General features: G+C 38.2%; 1 protein-coding gene across 1 annotated transcript in view; it reads left to right on the top strand.

Moving 5' to 3' along the window:
* Positions 1–545: 545 nt before the first annotated feature.
* The window catches only part of LOC149256692 (pleckstrin homology (PH) domain-containing protein), a 492,716-nt gene continuing 471,963 nt past the window's right edge, over positions 546–21,298 (top strand). Inside the window, 2 exon segments of the mRNA XM_089460839.1 lie at positions 546–915; positions 21,108–21,211. Coding sequence (XP_089316965.1) covers positions 819–915; positions 21,108–21,211 — 201 coding nt within the window. The 5' untranslated portion in view covers positions 546–818.

Genomic DNA, 21,298 nt, shown 5'->3' with positions numbered 1-21,298 from the left:
ATAATATCACTAGACAAACTAGGAGTACAAAAAGCACTTTAATCATTTTCCAATCCCATAACTCTGCTTCTCTACATCTGTTTTGAAGAGCATATAATGCTTTCCACCCTCCTAAAATTCTCTTCTTTCCGCAGTCCTCCCAATTAAGTTTGTTGTTGAAATCGATCATGAGATACTTGTATTCATTTACTTCTTCAAGAGTGTTTACCTTCAAAAAAAATATATGCTAACTCTACTTCCTATTATTAGAGAAAATCATTATTTTGGCGAATATCCCCGTTGTTGATCTTCTTACCATAAAACAAGCCAAAAAATTATTTTTGCCAAGTGTTTCAATTTTGGCAAAATCTTTTGCCACGTCGGAAATCAACGCTCTCTATTGATACCCACGTTGCAAAGGTAACGTGCAAGTCTAAACCTGTTAAAGCCGCTTTAGCCTCTCCTTAAACGACGTGCACGTTGCGAAATCTGGACGGTGGACATATTCGACTCGATTAATATGACGTCAGATGAGGGAGGGATAAATCATGACGCTAAATCACCGACTTGCAGCGATCGTCCTGGAAAGCACCCGGTGCAACTTCAAGTTGGAGGAAGCCATTGAGCCCACTGCACTGGTTTCGGTTCCGTGCGTTTTACGATGTGTAAAGACCGATGAATTTTTGAATGAATTTGTTCCTGAATGATAGGATCGGAGGGTTGTGCATTTATGGCCAAGAATCACAGCAATCTGCGAAGAGTTTGAGGTTTTTAAGAATTTCGTTTGGAGGGGTATCAGGCAGAGGCCTCTTGAATTCCAGTAAATTTCAGTAGTTGAAATGTTGGAGGACAAAGTAGCGGATCTGTTACAGAAATACCTCGGCAATTATGTGAGAGGACTGTCGAAGGAAGCTTTAAAGATCAGCGTATGGAGAGGTAAATTCATTTTAAATGTAGCTGACCTTTACTTTGCTCTGTATTTGAACAACTTTCAAATGCTTTAGTCATTTGAATTTGAGGCATTTTTCGAGACATTTAGATAATTGTGTGGAAAGCTACTTCTAGTGTTCCGTGGCTGTAACTGTAATGGATTCTGTGATTGATAGTTTTGTCGATCTTTTAACGGAAGCGGACCGATTTCGAATAAACTTTGTCGACATTACAGAAAAAATCGAGCCAAGAAAGTTTTGGAAGTTTGCTTTTCGTATTTCCCATTGGCACTTCGATTGAACTATCTAAAAATAACCAATATGAGTAAAAAAATAAAGTCCTTTAAAGATGTTTCTTCTAAAACAGAGTTCTAAACTAATATTAATTCCTTGATTTTATCTTTACAAGCATAAAATTTTGCTGTTTTTCATTTTAAATTATTGTCCAACTTCAATTTTTTCCAGTAGTTCTCTTTAATTTTTTTTGGCATTGATGATTTTTAAATCCACTCTCGGGCCATTGATGGTTTCTGCAATAGAAAATGAGAGTTTTGTTTGCATGCTTACATATACTCTGAATATCTAAATGTAAGGCAGAATACAAAAATTCCCCACTTATTGAAACATCTAGGGCTATTCGTGAACTGTAGTTGCATAGATAGATGGGTTTTTAATTATCAGCGGTAGAATGAATAGTGCAAATGTGAGGATGCTGAAGTCAGAGAGGATCTTGCGGGTGTAATTATTCATATCAGGAAAACGCTTATCTTTTGACTCTTCGCGTAAATAGGATTCAGTTGCATACCTATTAAAGTAAACCAACCATTAGCAATTGCAGATTCAAGATTCTCCCCGATGATCAGGCCAGAGATCTTAAGCTTTATTTTTTTTGTAAGTTAGCTTCTATTGATAAAAATGAAAATAGTGTTACAACGCAGACAAGCACAGCTTGACTGTATAACAGAGAAACAGAGAAGTTACATTGTAACTGAGTGTTGTGAGTGGCTATCTTTTCTTTTTTTCTTTCTAACATTGATCCACCCAGCTGTATTGACATGGGCTGGTGGCATCAGAATTGAGACCAATTCACCGGAAAGAGTCGGAAGCTCCATGTGGTCGACAAGAAGATTAAGGTCTTCCTCCTTATCTGTATCTGAGTTTTCTGATTCGTGGAGCCGCTTCAAGCCCCCAGAGGGGCGACTCCATCTCCCCACCACTGCCAGGGGTAACCCAAATGGCCACCTTTGGTATCAGTTGAGCCCTTTTCTCTGATGTTGTGGCATGAGGTTGCTCAGAATGTGGCTTAGGGGTTGTTTCGGAGACTTTTTCTTTGTTGCTTGTCATCGTTTGGGCTCTCTCCTGTGGGCATTGGATGGAGAACCGACAGGAGAAGACCGACAGCCTTCCTGGTGGTGTTCAGTCTGCTGACAAGAACTACATATGAAAGCTGTGTTTACATATTCAAACAGCTGGGTAAATGATATCAGCCCATTCTCAGAGCATCTTGTTGGGTAAACCATGACTGTGATTGAATTCTACACACATATGGGCAAAGGAAATAAGACCACGAGCAATTCGATGTTCATCCAATTTAATAAAACAACCCAAAGAGTTTACAATAGCTGCAAGAAAAGTCAAAGACCGCAAATGAAGTGTTGAATCTTGATGATTGTAGCAGCGGATGGGGACTTTGGCTAAGTGTGGCATGTAGAGTTGTCCAATGTCTCCTTAGCAGACTTGGCCCAAGTCTAACTTAGGAAAAGCACATAATTAATTATCTTGGCTATTGAGCTAAAGAAACAAAGGAAAAGTAAATTATTTACCTTAGTGAATTTTGTTTTAATTTCAACTGGGTTAAGATTTAATCTCAGCCATCCATCACTTTGGAGATTAATGTTAGGGATTTAGCTCAATGAGAAATTATAAAAGCAAGGCCAAGGAGAAGAGAAAGATACAACAAGAGTGTGTGATACTCAGGGATGAAGAGAAAAAAAGTGTCGCAGTAGTCACAGGAAATTTTAGAAGAAAGATTGAGTGGAGGCTAATGCCAAATTGATTTTTTGAGCACCAGAAATTGCTGAAGGCCGCACGTGTGAGTAAATTGAGATGTAGAGAGGCTGCATGTGTGAGGAGAATAGCATATGGGGCTGCACATTTGTTGGGTCTGTGTGAGACAGGTCACATGTGTGTGTAATGTCCCTGATTTTTGTGAATGTGGAAGTTTTATTTTTCCTCGAGGAGATACCTGGGCAGATCAACCCAAAGGAATCACATCTGGTCGGCTTATTAGCAGAGCTTAACCCCAAGGGCATTGAAGAGAATTGACCTCGTGACCTCCCATTAGCGAGGTGCTTTAGTGACGGGAACTCGACTAATTGAACTAACCCTCGGGGCTAGATTTGTGAATGTGGAAGTTACGAAGGAGTTTGCCCAATTTTGATGATATTAATAAAAGGGGGCAAATATTATTTTATTAGAAAAAAGGAGGCAAATATTATTTTATTAGGAAATGGCGGCAAATAGTATTTTATTAAAAAGGGTGGCAAAAAGTCATTTAGTGGAAAGTGGCCCCCACCAATAAAATAATATTAAAAAGGAGTCTAGAAGCTTGGGGAGAATTCATAGAAGGAGGTTGGGGATCATTTGCTGTTCATTCTATCTCATTGTCATTGAAGAAAAACTCAAACGAGTTTTAGATCGAGGGTTTCAAGTGAAATCCTCACTCTAGTTTCCGTGGATCTCATTGCAACCCTAGCTAGTTCCTCTCCAATTTTGACGGATGGTCTTTGCCACCCTAGTTGGATTAATTTCCAGAGATTATTGAAGATCTAATTGTGTCTAATTTGCAGGCAATTTCCAGTACCTTGGTCATTTTTCAGGTGTTTGAAGTTATATTCTTTGAGGGTTGATATTGCAAAAAGGAGAGAACGAATTTCCTCAAATCTGAAGCAGAGTTTGACTTTGCTGATCTAGGGTTTGCTGTTGCTGATATAAATGTACTATTTCTCTTTGCTGAACTATTGAAGATAAAATAAAATTTGATCAAAGGGTTTCCTCGCATTGGGGTTTGTCCTTGGCTAGCTGCCACATCTTGTGTCTCTTGTCTTGGCTTGTTTTTTGTTGATCATTTAATGTTCTATCTGCACTTTACTTAATGTATATGTGATTACTAATCTGTGGCTAATAAGAAGAAAAATAAGTAAATTGCTCTAAGCATAGAACATACCATAATTTAACATGGTATCGGAGTTGAGGTGAAGACAAAGCCCAAGCAAGAGCAAGAGTAAGAGCAATCACCGAAGAGAAGGTTGGCAAGGCTATCTTAAAGAAATCAGGGGGTCCTCAACACACTTCCTTGTTGAAGACAAAGTCCGTGAGAAGTTTGACTATCACGGATGGAAGATGTCTCTCGATCTAACATAAGAAGAGCAGGAAGTGTTGGACCATGTTAGAGGCGGGATTGTTAAACCTCCATCAAATGCATCCGCTGCTGCTAGGAACAAGTGGACCAAGGGAGAAGTCAAAGAAAGGAAGATCATTCGGGACTCTATCGACAAACGCTTGGTGGCCTATGTTTCCGAGTTGAACACCTCTAAGGAAATCTACGATAGACTGGTGAGTTTATTTAATGTTAATGATGCAAATCAAGTCTTGTTCTTAGAAATAAGCTGAAGGAAATTAAGAAGGGCAAAGATGAGAGTATGCAAGCATATTTCTTAAGGATCACCGAGATCAAGAACGATCTCCTATCTATTGGGGAAGTAATTCCTGACAGGGAAATGACACTCACAACTCTTGGAGGACTGCCATTTGAATGGTATATACTCAGGACTACTCTTCTCAACGATAACGTAATTCCTGGATTTGAGGAATTAATGGCCAGATGCATTCAAGAAGAAACGAGGATGGAAGAGCAAGAAATGCCCATACTTAAAGGTCATCCCTCTGCGTTTTCTTCTCATACTAAAAGAAGAAACAATTTCGGGGCTAAATTCAAAGGAAAGGCTGGACCAAAGGGTGGAAGAAAAGGACGATGTTACAATTGCAATAAAACGGGTCACTATGCTAGGGAGTGCCCTGATAAAAGGGACTCACACTGGGACGATGATCAAAATCCCTCTCAAGGCAATCAAAGGAATGGCAGGTCAAATGGCAAAGGTAAAAGAAGTGCCGAAAATCAAGGAAAAGGACAACCATTCAAGAAGGCAAGAAATTCCAAGTATGAATCTAACATTGTTAACAATAAGCAAGATGAATATTATCTACCAGCAGCTCTATCTACTACTGCTTCCCCGGACTCGCTGGGAAATTGGCTTATTGATAGTGGTGCCTCAAGGCACTGCACTGGTTACAAAGAAGCTCTCTATAATTTGATAGAGAAGGAAACCAACCTGGAAATTGTTCTTGGAGATAATTCAAAATATCCCGTGAAAGGCGTAGGAAATGTCACTCTTCAATTGAATCAGGGTAATACCATCCACTTACAAGATGTATTATATGTACCTGTTCTCGGCAATGGAATACAAAGGCTACAAGGTGGCCTTCAACGATGGCAAGGTACGTGTATGGAAAAAGAACTTCAAAGATGCTTTTACTCTTGGGTTTCAAGTTGATTCATTATATCAGGTCGGTGGAAGTCCATTGGGTGTCATGTCTTGTGACACATCTCTTCAGTCCGAACTGTGGCATCGGAGGTTTGCTCACCTTCATTATAAAGCTCTACCTGATGTAAGAAAAATGGTGACCGGGATGCCCGAGTTCAGATTAGCACAAGAAGGTGTATGTCTAGGATGTGCTGAGGGGAAGCTCAAAAGGGGACCATTCACTCAGACATATCTGGTATGATGCCTGTGAACTCCTTGGGAAGATATTTATATTACCTCACTTTTACAGATGATTATTCTCGCAAGACTTGGATATACTTCTTGAAAAAGAAGGATGAAGTGTTCTCCTGGTTTCGGCACTTCAAAGCCTTGATCGAGAATCAAATCGAAAAGAAGATCAAGATCTTAAGGATTGATAATGGGATTGAATACGAATCCAATGAGTTTCATGACTTTTGCAAAGAGGCTAGCATTAAGAGGGAGACTACTACGCCATATACTCCTGAACAGAATGGTGTGGTAGAAGGGAAGAATCGTACAATTGTGGAAGTTGTCCGTGCTATGCTCCATGATCAAAGACTTTAGAAGTTTCTATGGGCCAAAGCTGCAAATACTGACGTATATGTACAAAACCGATGCCCTCATCAAGCATTGGGTTCCAAGACTCCTGAAGAAATGTTCACTTGTAAGAAACCTGACGTATCTCATTTTAGAATTTTTGGAAGCCCTGTATATTTTCACGTGCCTAAAGAAAAAAGGAATAAATTGGGTGCATCTGGAAAGAAAGGAATCTTCGTGGGCTATAGCGAAAATACGAAGGGCTATAGAATCTATGTAGCTGGTCAAAGGGAAGTTGAGATTAGTCATGATGTTACCTTTGACGAAGATATGGCTCTTAGCAAGGTAGACAATCTTCCTACTTTAAGGGGATCTAAAGAAGTTGACGTCGAAGAATCGAAGGAAAAAGAAGATGAGACGATGCCTGATGTGGAAGAACCTATGGATTCTATTGATCCTCCTCCGCAAAAGCCTTCCTCTTCTAGGAAGCCTTAATGTTCTTGGTGAACTCTCGTTCGGATATATGCTTTGTAGTCAACACATTGAGTCAACATATGGTTGAGCCTCACCACTCACATTGGATTGGTGCCAAGAATTTGTTGAGATATCTTCGTGGCACAATCACTCATGGGTTGAGATACACTGTCGGAGATGTGAGACTACTTGGGTATACTGACGTTGATAGGGTAGGCAGTGTGGTGGACCGAAAGAGCACTTCCGGGTGCTGTTTATCTTTGGGATCTGCCTCGATATCCTGGATGAGCAGGAAGCAGAAGTCAATGGCTTTGAGCACTGCTGAGGCAGAGTACATTGCTGCTATCATGGCCTCCTGTGAGACAGTTTGGTTGCGAAAGCTCTTCAGTGCGCTGTTTGGATTTACATTGGATACCACCGTGATTCTGTGTGACAACCAGAGCGAGATCCGTTTATCAGAGAATCCCGTATTTCATGATCACTCCAAGCATATCGATATCAGGTACCACTATATTCGAGATATGGTGTAGCGAGGAGCAATAAGGCTCCAACATATCGGTACAGATGAACAGGTCGCTGACATTTTGACAAAGCCCCTAGGGAAGGTCAAATTCCTGACTTTCCGAGAATGACTTGGTGTCGTTTAGAGACCCTCTTGTGAGGGTTGAGTATGATGTATTAAGCTCTGGGAGCTCCAGGAGGGCGCGGGATACTTCTTGGAGCGACATGTGACCCAAGGGCGACTCACCATCCCCTGGTGGTGCACTATGTACATGGTAAAGGTTCAACCTTCCCCTGTGACACCCCGTGGTGACTGTGGAACAGGATGATTAGTTCTTCTGTGGGCCAGGATGATTCGTTCTCCGTGGCGACTGTGGAACAGGATGACTAGTTCTCTTGTGGGCCAGGATGATTCGTTCTCTGTGGCGACTGTGGGGCAAGATGATTAGTTCTCCTGTAGGCCAAGATGATTAGTTCTCTGTGGCATCCACTGGACAGGATGATTCGTTCTCCTGTGGACAGGATGATTAGTTCTCCTGTAGGCCAAGATGATTAGTTCTCTGTGGCATCCATTGGACAGGATGATTTGTTCTCCTGTGGACATGATGATTAGTTCTCCTGTCGAGGCATCCTACCCAGGTAGTCTGGGACTCATGGGAAGTACCTCTCATTTGATCAATGTGCTGGGAAATGAGGATAGGGACCATAGTAGTACTATCGATGGACGCATTGCTATATCTACCGTACTCCCTATGCTAGGATGACCTCCATTGATCTGAGATCAATGATACTGATCTACGATTAGTGAGAGTGGTTCACACTCTGAGACTGACTTCGGGTCAGTGGAGGATGGTATGATTCATCCTCGATCATTTCTTCTTCTTCATAGTTCGAGCAGAGCAGAGTGGGGTCAAGCTGTACAGGACAGTGCATTTGATGGATGGATAGCAACGATGGTCTGACGGATTGCAGATGAAGTTCTCCCTAGTTGAGAGGGAGTGTTAAAATTGGTAAGTAGAGCCAAACTCCATGTGGATCACCTTATTTATGGCTTCTGGTATTTTTCCTAGATTCCTCTCATCGAGAGGTGTAGGATTGATCTAAAGATCATTCGATTCCTGTAAAGACAGTAAACAGATGCAAAAAACAGTAAGGGATTTATATCATGAACATGTAAACAATTTCCTGAAATCTGACAAAATCAATTAACAGAACTGCTGAGGTACCTGTCTACGCCCTTGCGGTTGAAGATGCCTCCGGCTGCACTGCTACAGTTACCAAAAGACAGAATCCACCCGGCCAAACTGAGCAGAACCTGGCTGCTCAATCTAGTAAGCTTCTTAACAGAAGCCGACTGTTGCCCCGTGCCCAGAACCTCAGAACAACTCAAGCCCTTCCTGTGGATGGTGGATGGTTTTCGTACATGATGTTCCTCCTCCTTCCCATTTCTTCCTCTTGTTTTTTCCTCCTTTTCCAAATCACTGTCCCATGATTTTATCCTGTTGTTTGGCGGTGGCCGCTCTTCCATCTGCAGCCCACCGCTCATCCTGCTGGTGACACGCCCCTCCCTTATGCATTCCTCCCTTATCTCATTTAAGGTCGTGAATGTATATGTTTACGTTTTGAAATCATATGATATTTTTATTAAATATTCTTTTAATATAACCTTTATATCGTATATATCAGATTATGATTTAATATATCATTTAAACATTATATCTAATATATCACATTGTTTTATTATATATTTGTTTTAATATAACATTATAACTTTATACTTGGAGCCCCTTTTAATTAATTTCTTATATATATTTTAAAATTTATTAATATAATTTTTATCAATAATCTGGAATATACAATTTATATAGTCCTCTTTTAAGATTTACCCATACATTAAGCAATATTGATGAATGAGTAGAACTTCTATTCAAAGAAGTGTCATGGTATTTAGCAATTATAATTAATTTAGTATAAAATATTAGTGCGGTGTATGCGACACATGCATATGTAGCTATCATATGCATGTACCGTATGCCTACTATTATTCTTGTGTTCTTTATATTTATAGATGGGTCGTTACATACACTCCCCTTTCAGAAAACTTTGTCCCGAAGTTAGAGTGTTTATCTTATCTGATTACCTATGATAACAATTAGTACATTCTTCTTAGGATTGTAAACCGTGGTTAAAATTCTTATTTAATATAAGGAGACTATAAAATCGATGTTTTGAATATTTTTGGGTTTATGATTTTAATGGTCATGCCTTGCCCTAACCAGGTTCCCAAGCTATTCTAAAATCATCCTATCCTTCCTAATCTCTTCTGCTCCCATCCTATCTGTCCTCTACTGGAGTATGCAATGGCGTCAGTTTTACTGACTTAACCATTCATAAACTCTAAGGGTGACAACGTCGGTTATATCGACCTAATTTCCAGTAGGCATCCGGCAGTCATCATCACACATCTAGGGGAGCGTGATTCGCACAATCCTCCCATGACTCCAGGGTTTGGAGGATAAACAGTGGGCAACACCTCCACCCTCCCAGTAGAATTAGGGTTAATACCCTATCATAGAATCTCTTCGAGCCTTAATTGTTCTGAGGTTCTGTCTTCACGTGGTCATTTTGGTAACTGTATTTTAACTACAATCATACACTTATCCATGCATTTATAAAATGTGCATTAGCATATTCAAAATAACTTATGTATAATTCACATATGTCAACTACAATATAACATATTTTGCCATGTTTTATTGATGTCATTGACTTTCATTTAAAATGTAATTATTCCTTGATTTCTATTCCATCGATCATATTGACATGTATAAATAAAACAGATTTATAATATCTTAATTCCTATCAGAAGTAAAATCATTTAATTGTCTTAAACTTTACTTTGACAACTATAATTTAGTAAGATCAATAACATATTTCGTTTTGGTATCCATGTACCAGCAGAATTTAAACATATATTATGTCACAAAATTTCACGTTTATATATAATCATTCAAAATGGTTCTGAGTCTCTGATTTGCAGTGAAGTAAATATATACTAAACATAGTTTAAAGTTCTTCAAAATTGACACAGATTAGGGTATTTTTGACATATGTCCTCTGTATCTTCCCAAGTAGCTGATCCAGGACTATACTTGTCCCATTGGACCTTAACTTGGTCTACCAGGCGATTCCTGAGCTGTCGAACCCTACGTTCCAGTATACGTAATGGTTCGACCGATACGATTCCCTCGTCCGATACCTGCAATTCCTTCCATTGAAGGTTATGAGATTGATCAGCTATATAATGTCTTAATACAGATACATGAAATACATTATGAATTTTATGCAAGTGAGGTGGCAGGGCAAGACGATAGGCGACAGGTCCAACTCTTTCCATGACTTTAAATGGTCTAATAAATCGGGGTGAAAACTTTGTCCCTTTTCCGAATCGAATAGTACTTTTATTCGGTTTGATGCGGATGAAAACTTGATCCCCTACTTCATACTTCCTATCGGTTTTGTGAGCATCAGCATAACTCTTTTGTCTATCCTGTGATTCCTTTAATCATTGTCTAATTTGTCTTACCTGCTCTTCCATTTCTTGGATTAATTATGGTCTTATTATCACTCGATCTTCTAACCTGTCCCAATTTAATGGTGTTCTGCAAGGTCTGCCGTATAATGCTTCAAATGGAGGCATTCCAATCGAACTGTGGTTTTGTTATTGTATGCGAATTCGACTAAGGGTAAGTACTTTTCTCAGTGTGATTGCTGATCCATAACATACATTCTCAACATATCTTCAAACACTTGATTTACCCTTTCTGTTTGCCCATCGGTTTCAGGATGATAAGCTGTGCTTAAATTTAGTTGAGTTCTTAAGGCTGACTGCATGCAAGTCCAGAATCTTGAAGTGAATCCTGAATCTCTATCGGATATAATATTCTTAGGTACTCCATGAAATCTGATAATTTCATTTATGAATACTCGAGCTACGGTAGCAATTTCGTAAGTATCTCTTATGGGAATGAAATGTGTGCTTTTCGTTAACTTATCCACTACTACCAGAATGGCATTGTGTCTCTGAGAAGTAAGAGGTAGTCTAGTGATGAAATCCATAGAAATGATCTCCCATTTAAACATAGGAATGTCGTGAGGTTGTAAGAGACCCACTGGGTGACAATGATTTGCTTTTACTTGTTGACATTCCGAACATTTTGCAACAAATTGAACGATATCATGTTTCATGCCCGACCAGAAGAAGAGTTTCTTGGTATCCGCATACATTTTCCCTACTCCAGGATGTGCACAATAGACTGCTCTGTGGGCTTCCCTAAGGATAGTGTCTCGAAGATCTTTATTATCACGAATATACATCCTTCCATGGAATCGTAAGATTCCATCATTTTCTAGTTCATATCCTTCAAACTTTAGATTCTTTTGGCTTTTTACCCTCAAGACCAGATCTCACTTTTAAATATCAGCTATCTTTTATGAGATATTCTAGTAGTCGTTGCCTTAAGCCTACTTTGATAGGTATGAGAGAAAATATCCGTGGTCTTCTGCTTAAAGCATCTGTTACTACATTTTCTTTTCCCTTAATGTATGATATTCCAAAGTCATATTCACTTAGGAATTCATTCCATCGCCTTTGCTTGGTATTTAAGTCTCTTTGGGTGAACAAATATTGTAGACTTTGATGGTCGCTTTTTTAAGTATAAAACTTCGTCCCACTAGATAGTGTCTCCAAATCTTTAAAGCTAGCACTACAGTGACTAATTCTAAATCGTGAGTAGCATAGAGTTCTTCATGAGGTTTTAACTTTCTGGAAGCATATGCTATCACTCCTCTATCCTACATCAATACTGCACCCAACCCTTGTTTGGATGCATCAGTACATACTGTAAAATCTTTGTTCATATCAGGGACTCTTAGGATTGGTGCACTGGTGAGTAGTCTTTTGAGTTCAGAGAATGCTTTATTACATTCCTCAGTCCATTCATACTTAACACCTTTACGCTGAAGGGTTGTAATCGGCTTTGCAATTTTGGAGAATCCCTCCACAAATCTTTGGTAGTAACCGGCTAAACCCATAAAGTTTCGTATTTCATGTGCGTTTTTCGGTATTGGCCATTCCATGATTGCTTTTACCTTCTCAGGATCTACTGAAATCCTTTCCCCTGATATGATATGACCTAAGTAATGAATCTTTTCCTGAAAGAATGAACACTTGGATAATTTTCCATACAACTGATGTTTTCTAAGGTAGGACAATACTATCCGTAAATGATCTTCATGCTCTTTCCTATTCTTGGAATAGATGAGAATATCATCTAAAAGACTTATACAAATTGATCAAGATATTCGCGGAAAACACTGTTCATAAGGTTCATGAATACTGCTGGTGCATTCGTTAATCCAAATGGTACCACAGTAAATTCATAATGTCCAAAATGTGTCCGGAATGCAATCTTAGAAATATCGTTTTCAGAAATCCTTAGCTGATGATAGCCTGATCAAAGATCAATTTTTGAAAAGACAGCAACTCCTTTCATTTGATTGAAAAGATCATCGATTCGAGGCATAGGATATTGATTCTTTACTGTAGCCTGATTCAAATCTCGATAATCTATGCATAATCTTAAAGATCCATCTTTCTTCTTCACAAAAATTGCAGGAGCGCCACAAGGTGATATACTGGGTTGAATATGTCCTATATCCAGAGGTTCCTTCAATTGAATTTGCAATTCTTGAAGTTCTAGAGTTGTCATTTTATAAGGCATTTTAGAGATCGGTTGGGTACCAGGTTTTAATTCAATAGTGAGATCCAACTCTCTTACAGGGGGTAATCCTGGTAGTTCTTTTGGAAATACATCCGAAAATTCAGTTAACACCAGATATTGTTCTATGGATGGTCCTTTTTCTTTGCTTACTTCTTGAATTACATATCCCTGACAACCTTTCCTTAAACAACGCTTCATTTTCATTGCTGATATGTAGTGTAAAGATACTTTTCTCTTGATTCCTTGAATTTGTATTGCTCCTCCTTCATCATTTATACCTAGAATTCTTTTCCCATAATAGTCTACCCAAGCTTGATGAGCTTCTAGCCAATCCATACCTATGATAAGATCATAAGTTCCTAATGCTGTGACATAAACTTTCAGTTTAGTCGTACAGACCCCTAGGTCAATTTTGCATTGATCCACACTTAAGCCCACAGATTGGAGTTCTCATGAGGCCATTTCCACCTGTTTGAAGTTATTTTGTCTGTGAGCTGCCAACCCACATTTGTTTAATTCATATGACAAAATGAAACTATTTGTGGCACCAGTATCAAATAAGATTTTGAGTTTTATACCATTAATAATACCTGAAGATTCCACTACAGTGGATTGATGTGCTACTTGGTCGTTGCTGACTACTGCATGAATTCTATGATTACCTTGATTATTTGATATAGGTTCCTTTCCAGTCTTATGCAATATATTTGACGAAGCTTTTGGACAATCACGTTGAAAATGCGGTCCTCCACATCCCCAACAATTAAGCTGTGTTGATCCTCTTGAATCAGGACGTGAATTTCTGGATAAAGAGCTTCGTCCTCTCATGTTATTTCCTCTCGAATTTTTTCCTCTACTAGCAGTTCCACGAGATGTCCATGGACTGGTGTTTGATGATTCCGCGGCTATAGTGTTTACTGCTATGAGAGCTCTTGTTCCTACATTTCTTGGGGTAAATCTATTACCATAAGGTGGCCTCGAGCTACCTCCTCTGAAGAAATTTCGGGGAGTCTTTCCTGGAAATCCTGATTGTAAAGGTTCTGCTAGGCCTACATCCTTTTTGATCCCTATATGTTCTTCTGCTTAACGACCACATTCTATCGCCTCAACTACTGATGATGGTTTCCACATGCTCACCAAGGCTCTGATGCGAGGATTTAACCCCAAATATGAAGCGTTCAGCTTGACGTTCATCAGAATCTAAGTAGTGAATGTATTTTACAAGCTCCATAAACTTTATCTCATACTCTTCCATTGTTTTATTACCCTGAACTAAGGTATGGAAGGCTCTGGCTTGCTGTTGTTGAAAGTATGGAGGTAAATACTTTGTGCCGAATCTTTCCTCAAACAATTCCCAAGGGACATTATCCGATGTAAGGTGCAATTGCTTTTCTAGATTTCCCTACCAAATCAAGGCACTTTCCTTTATTTGAAATACAACAATTTTTGTTTTTGCCAAAGAAGAATATTCTCTTAATCTAAAACATCTGTTCGTTCCTTCTAACCATGCCTCAATGCGTTCACCTGCTCGACCTCCTGAAAATTCTGGGAGTTTAATTTTCTAAAGCTCCCCAGAAATATCTTCTTTTGATCTTTTGTGCTCAAAATTCTTTGGTTCCGTTGAACTGGTAGCTAAGGGTTGAAGTTTTTCTTTGGTCTTAGCCTTAGTTGATTATTTTAATGTCTCCAATAAGGCTTCCAATGAGTTCATTATTCTGGTCAACTCTAGTGCCGGAGCGATTGGTGTTGATAATGGTCTTGGTGGATACAATGATGATAGTGGTGGCAATGGGGATGATAATGGCGACGATGGCGACATTAATAACAGTGATGCTGCCCGATCACGTCGTCGTCGCTCATATGTCTTTACCATTGTAATGTTTCCTGTGTACATAATAAAATTCTATAAAAATTTGAGGTAGACATTCGAATTTAACATATAGTTTTCTTTTTGCAATTTCACATTCATAAACGGGTATAGTTTTTTTTGCTATTTTTATCTGCTAGGCAGATTTTACTGGTACCGAGGTCAAGGAGGGTGGTCTAGCGACCTCCTTGTCCTAATGTAGGGTATTCGATCCTAATATGAAATAATGCAGAAGTGTATGGTTATTAATGCCTAGGGTAGATCACCCAAAATTAATTACTAAGTAACATTCACAAAATTAAATATTTAAATATTAAATATCTCGTTATAGTGAACATCGTCAACACACTCATCACGCCTCAAACTATTACCTCTACAGAAGGACTCACATAGTTACAATGTTGAATATGTTACTTAGATGTATACTATCAGAATATCAATTATAACTATAACATATTCATTGCAATTTTATAAAAGTTTTTTTTTTTTTTGATTGGATTTCAGTAAGATTTCAGTATAGTATCATGATGACTAGTAGGTTTATGTAAGCATGGTTGCTGGTGTGCAGGGGAATTTCAATATAAAAAAACGAGTTGGTATACAATTTCTATCTGATAAGACACTACTCTCCATGTACTAACATAGGTGTAAAAGGCTCCAACCAACTGACCTTACTTATAATCCGTGAATGTGTCTTTTCTATGAATAGTTTTACTCACTCAACAGTAAATCATTGTGAATTACATCCAATCGAACTCAATATTGACCACTAAATTGCATAAATGTCTTTTAAAATTATAACAGTATCGGTGGCTCAAAGATAGAGACTGAAAATACCAATTATTTTAGTAACTATAAGGTCAATAAAATAGATATTATTTTAGTTTTAAATCAGAATATGGAGAGCCACAACATTGAATAGGCTTCCGGGTTATAATAACTTCCCATAAATTTATATCTGTGTCACCAAAGTTTTTTATAAACTATATATATATATATTACTAATCTAAATATGGATAAAACTACATGACGTATCTCCCACAAATTTGATGATGAACATCGTGTACGCTCAGGTATCAACGGAACCAAGTTACTGAGGGAGGGCTCCTTGCTGCACTGTTTTCAGTATTGGGTCACGGATGTATTTATGAAAATATCAATATATATATATATATATATATATATATCATATAATATATATTAAACTATATCTTAAGCCATTTGATGTATATATTGATATTCATATCGATTGTTATTGATTATTAATAATTTAATTCAAATAATATAATTAATATAGTTAAGCTTTTTCAGGATTCCACTATAATTAAATTTGGTACGCCATCCCTAAAATAACACGTCGACATATTTTACGGAGGTGTTGGCGTCTGGTTATTTTATGATATTCCTCGTGGCTCATCACTTAGCTTGTTAACTTGATACTTTGACACGGTACGCAGATACGTAGGACAAAATATATGACGTCCACAAGTGTATGCCATGCAAAAATCATTGGAAGCAGGTTTATATGAAGATACTATGAATAGATGTTTGATTGTGTTTTGCATCTTCTCCACTTCAGAATTTCTCTCGCATGGTCCTGACTCCTCAGAAGCAGTAGACAATATGATAAATTGTAGATGCCAGATATTTAATCTTTGTCAAACAATTTGTGTACCTGTTCAAGCTGATTTCCTAGTGATAGAAATCCAGGAAATTTACGATATAGGGTCAAAACATGTTTTGTCCTTTGTATTTATCTGTAAACATGGAATTCCCTCACAAAAATCGCACGAGAGAAAGCTGGAATTATGAAGGTATGTTGTTTCATCCAAGAACTAAAGATCTTGATACTCTAAACCATCAATATTTCCCAATCTATTTCTTAGTACTGTCTCTATTCTCTTAGCTTAAAACACTGAATTCTCTTCTTATTTTTCAAACACAGTCTCACATTTATTTGGATGCCTTGTGAGACTTATGAAGCCTCAAGTTCCAGCATTCACAGTAGCTCAACCTGAAGAAGCAATGGAAGTTCTGAAAGATACAACATCCCAGTTATCGATTCCTCTCCATGTAGTATTGCCATTGGAGACTAGAATGCTTGGAAGTATGAAGCTAGGCTTGGCTGGTGATCATCAATATATTAATGCAAGCCTAGCAGTTGCCCTTTGTCATTCTTGGCTCAGGAGAACTGGACATTCAGAAGATTTTAATCTGACAGAGAGTGTTTGTTCATGTGTCCTTTTTGGAAATATTGATTGTTATTTTTATGAATTTCTGGTTTATTGCAAGGTTTGAAATGAAAGGGCTCTAACTGACATGAGGCATGATGTTCATGCTCCAGGCAATTGAAGAAGGTTACTTGCCAGAGGCTTTCAAAGAAGGGCTTTCAATGGCCAATATTCTAGGTCGTGCACAGGTTATTCCTGATTCATACACGATGCACAATGAACACTGCAATATGAAAGAAGATGGAGATGCTGTTTTTGGTCGGTTGGTTTTCTGTTTGGATGGAGCACACAGTCCAGAAAGCGTGGAAGCATGTGCAAAGTGGTTTTCACATGCAACAAAAGAGAGGCACTCATTTTCAGAGACTAGAGGTGTGATCAGGGAGAACAAAACTGACTCCAGTAGACTATTGGAAAAATTTGCCACCAGCATTAGAGTATTGGAAATTTGAAAATGAAGTCAAAACATAGAATGAGTTCTGTAAGATTTATTACTGGCTAAGCGAGACAGTTAAAACATGTTTATCAACAATGTTTATGTATCTTCAAAAGGCCAGGGAGATAAATTTATGTATGCAGAGTCAAGGAAAAATAATTTTCTGCACCAGGTGACGTTTCAACAGTTTCAAACAACAAATTCAACAAAAATAAATTTCAATAGCGAATTACACCATGTGTAGGGCCGGTAAGGTCGAAAGCGTTTAACCGCCTCTGATACCAAATGTAAAGACCGTAAACAGATGCAAAAAACAGTAAGGGATTTATATCATGAACCTGTAAACAATTTCCTGAAATCTGACAAAATCAATTAACAGAACTGCTGAGGTACCTACCTGCGCCCCTGCGGTTGAAGATGCCTTTGGCTACGCTGCTACAGTTACCAAAAGACCAAATCCACCCAGCCAAACTGAGCAGAACCTGGCTGCTCAATCCAGTAAGCTTCTTAACAGAAGCCGACTATTCCCCCGTGCCCAGAACCTCAGAACAACTCAAGCTCTTCCTGTGGATGGTTTCCGTACATGATGTTCCTCCTCCTTCCCATTTCTTCCTCCTGTTTTTTCCTCCTTTCCCAAATCACTGTCCCGTGGTTTTATCCTGTTGTTTGGCGGTGGCCGCTCTTCCATTTGCAGCCCACCGCTCATCCTGCTGGTGACACGCTCCTCCCTTATCTCATTTAAGGTCGTGAATGTATATGTTTATGTTTTGAAATCATATGATATTTTTATTAAATATTCTTTTAATATAACCTTTATATCGTATATACCGGATTATGATTTAATATATCATTTAAACATTATAAATGTTATATTTAAATATCACATTGTTTTATTATATACTTGTTTTAATATAACATTATAACTTTATACTTGGAGCCCCTTTTAATAAATTTCTTATACATATTTTAAAAATTATTAATATAATTTTTATCAATAATCTGGAATATATAATTTATATAGTCCTCTTTTAATATTTACCCATACATTAAGCAATATTGATGAATGAGTAGAACCTCTATTCAAAGAAGTGTCATGGTATTTAGCACTTATTATTATTTTAGTATAAAATACTAGTGCGGTGTATGCGACACATGCATATGTAGTTATCATATGCATGTACTGTATGCTTGCTATTATTCTTGCGTTCTTTATATTTATAGATGGGTCGTTACAATTCCGATAAGTATTTATGGAGATATGAATTTATTTTGATTATTGACAAATTGTCAAGGTCGGCCAGCAAACTTGTGTAGGCTCAGAAGCCCAACAGTCATGTCTATTCAACCTCAACGTTTGCATATAAATACAAGGAGCATTCTCCTCATTTGGACAATTCAATTCACTCATCTTCTCTCTCTCTCTCACATGTGTGGCTGAAAGGAAGACGTCCTAGGGCAAAGAAGACACAGAAAGAAGGATGCTAGGGCAGCAGGTCATCTCTTTGACCAACGTTGACCAAGCATTGACCTTTCAAGAGTGCGGATTGGGTGTGGTTGCCTCTCCTAGGCAGGCCGCAATTTTTGGCACAAAAATTGAGGTGATTTGACCTTTGGTTTGACCGGTGTTGACTGCCCTAGTTTAGGGCTGCAAGTTGACTTCAGAAATCTGCAAATTGACTGAACTTTTGGGGCTGTTCAAGGGCTGTTTCTTTAGGCTGTTCGAGGACAAGTTGACCGGAAATTGACCAAGTATTTTAGAGGTCAATTTCAGCTAGTTTGACCAAGTTTGACTTTGCTGATCTAGGGTTTGCTGCTGCTGATATAAAATTACAGAATTCAGATTTTGTACTATTTCTCTCTGTTGAACTATTGAAGATAAAAGAAAATTTGATCAAAGGGTTTCCCCGCATTGGGGTTTGTCCCTGGCTAGCCGCCACATCTTGTGTCTCTTGTCTTGGCTTGTTTTCTGTTGATCATTTAATGTTCTATCTGCACTTTACTTAATGTATATGTGATTACTAATCTGTGGCTAATAAGAAGAAAAATAAGTAAACTACTCTAAGCATAGAACATACCATAATTTAACACTTAGCCTGCCACTGAATCTCGACTTCTCCTTACCAAAATATGAATCTCCCTCTGAAGCTCTGCACTGCTTTTTTGCATTGTGTTAGGCTCTTTGTGGAGTACGCTTTCTCTCTGCTATGCATTCATTGTACTGGAAAAACTTCCGTCCGACCTTACTATCCCTACCCCTCTCTCACTAGTTCGAAACTACTGAATCACCTCCGGCAACACATAGCTGCTACTCTGGAGTTCAATTTCCTAGCAATATCGAATTCCTTGTTCCTCAAGTGTGTTCTACAACCCCCATCGAATTCCTTCTTATAATCTCTTGTTGAGGCTTCAACGACCAAGATTAAAACATAATCGATAACTAAGATTAAATAGAACTAGATCCATGTCTTCTTCTAGAAGATTTCACCATGACTTAATTAATAATTTAATACCTTTTAATTAATCAGTTTTCCTAAGTTTAGATTTAGGCACCATTAAAAAAAGATTAATTATTTTAATTAAGTTGTCTGTAGGTGGAATTTCCAGAAACGGTTTCTGGGTTTTGGAGAATACGTGTATTCTAACCTCTCCACCAAATTTCGTGGCTAGAACACAACCGATGCTACAAAAATCAGCAGTTGAGAGACAAGACATTAGAAATCACGAGTTTGTGTGAGGAGAGTTTGCTTGTGGTGTGCATATACTTGAGTATCGAGTACGCATAGATTGAGGGATTTGCACTGCAAAATAGGGAGTTCTGTGCTCACAGATTTAGAAGCCCAGTCCACTGCAAAGTAGGAGACTTTGTGTGCAGGAAGGAAGGCTAGTGCGTAGAAGAATTTGGGCCTGGTTGTACGCAGAGGATAGGAGTATAGGTCGAGGATTTGGGCAAGTCTATGCTAGGTCAGCAGGAGAACGTCTCTGTTCTCATGGACATATTTTCTTGTATTTGATCAAATTACTGTAATAATAAAACTACAGCAAGCAGAGGGTTTTCCCAGTTGGGTTCCCTAGACATTTTTTCTGTGTTATTGTATTGTGCGAATGTGTTTTTAATTCTGTTCTATTCTGCTGTAAAAGAGTAGAGAAATTGTGTGTCTTAAAAGAAATTAGTGTTCAGATTGTTCATTATAATGGCCCAGAATTTCAAGGATTTTCTATAGTTCAGTAGCTTATGTTCATAGTTATTTGGTGAAGAGGCGAAGTCACATATGAGAGATTTATGTGTTTGATGAAATAATGACAGCCATTGGAAGTGTCGGAAAGTTTAGTTGGCCATATTGTTTTCTTGAGAAGCATGAGGATCATCCACCATCTAGAAGATATTGGATTTGATTATCACTGGTTGCTTGAGTAGGCATACATCCATGCTAATAACTATCATGCTTTTTTCTTTGTGATTGTGTTTTGTCACTTGTGTGCTGAGAACAGATACATAACAACCAAGCTATATCAACTAGTCATTGCAGTTATTATGATCATGAATTGGGATTATTTCATGTACTTATGTATGTTAAGAAAAGGCAACATCAATCATTTATGAGTTGCAGTGCATGCATTTTGTATGGTTTATTAAAGTTAAAACTAAGAGTCCACATAATTTTGGCTTATATGTTAAGTTTGAACTTGTTCAAAGAATGTCTGTTCTGCATTTTAAAGTTTGGCATATTTGAGAATGTGGATTTTGCAGGGGATGTTGAATTGACAAATATGCAATTGAAGCCGGAGGCATTGAATGCTCTTAAGCTGCCTGTAAAAGTGAAATCAGGATTTTTGGGCTCTATCAAATTGAAGGTTTGAACTTTGTCCTTTAGTTAATGTCATATCTAATATGTAACTAGATTGAAAATTACAGACGTGTAAATTTTCTCACTATGGAAA

Source organism: Pinus tabuliformis, chromosome 7 (assembly GCF_031772625.1).
Source record: "Pinus tabuliformis cultivar Carrire ecotype Pingquan chromosome 7, CPIR1, whole genome shotgun sequence".
In the NCBI taxonomy this organism is placed as follows: Eukaryota; Viridiplantae; Streptophyta; class Pinopsida; order Pinales; family Pinaceae; genus Pinus; species Pinus tabuliformis.
This window is presented reverse-complemented; position numbering and strand designations above follow the sequence as displayed.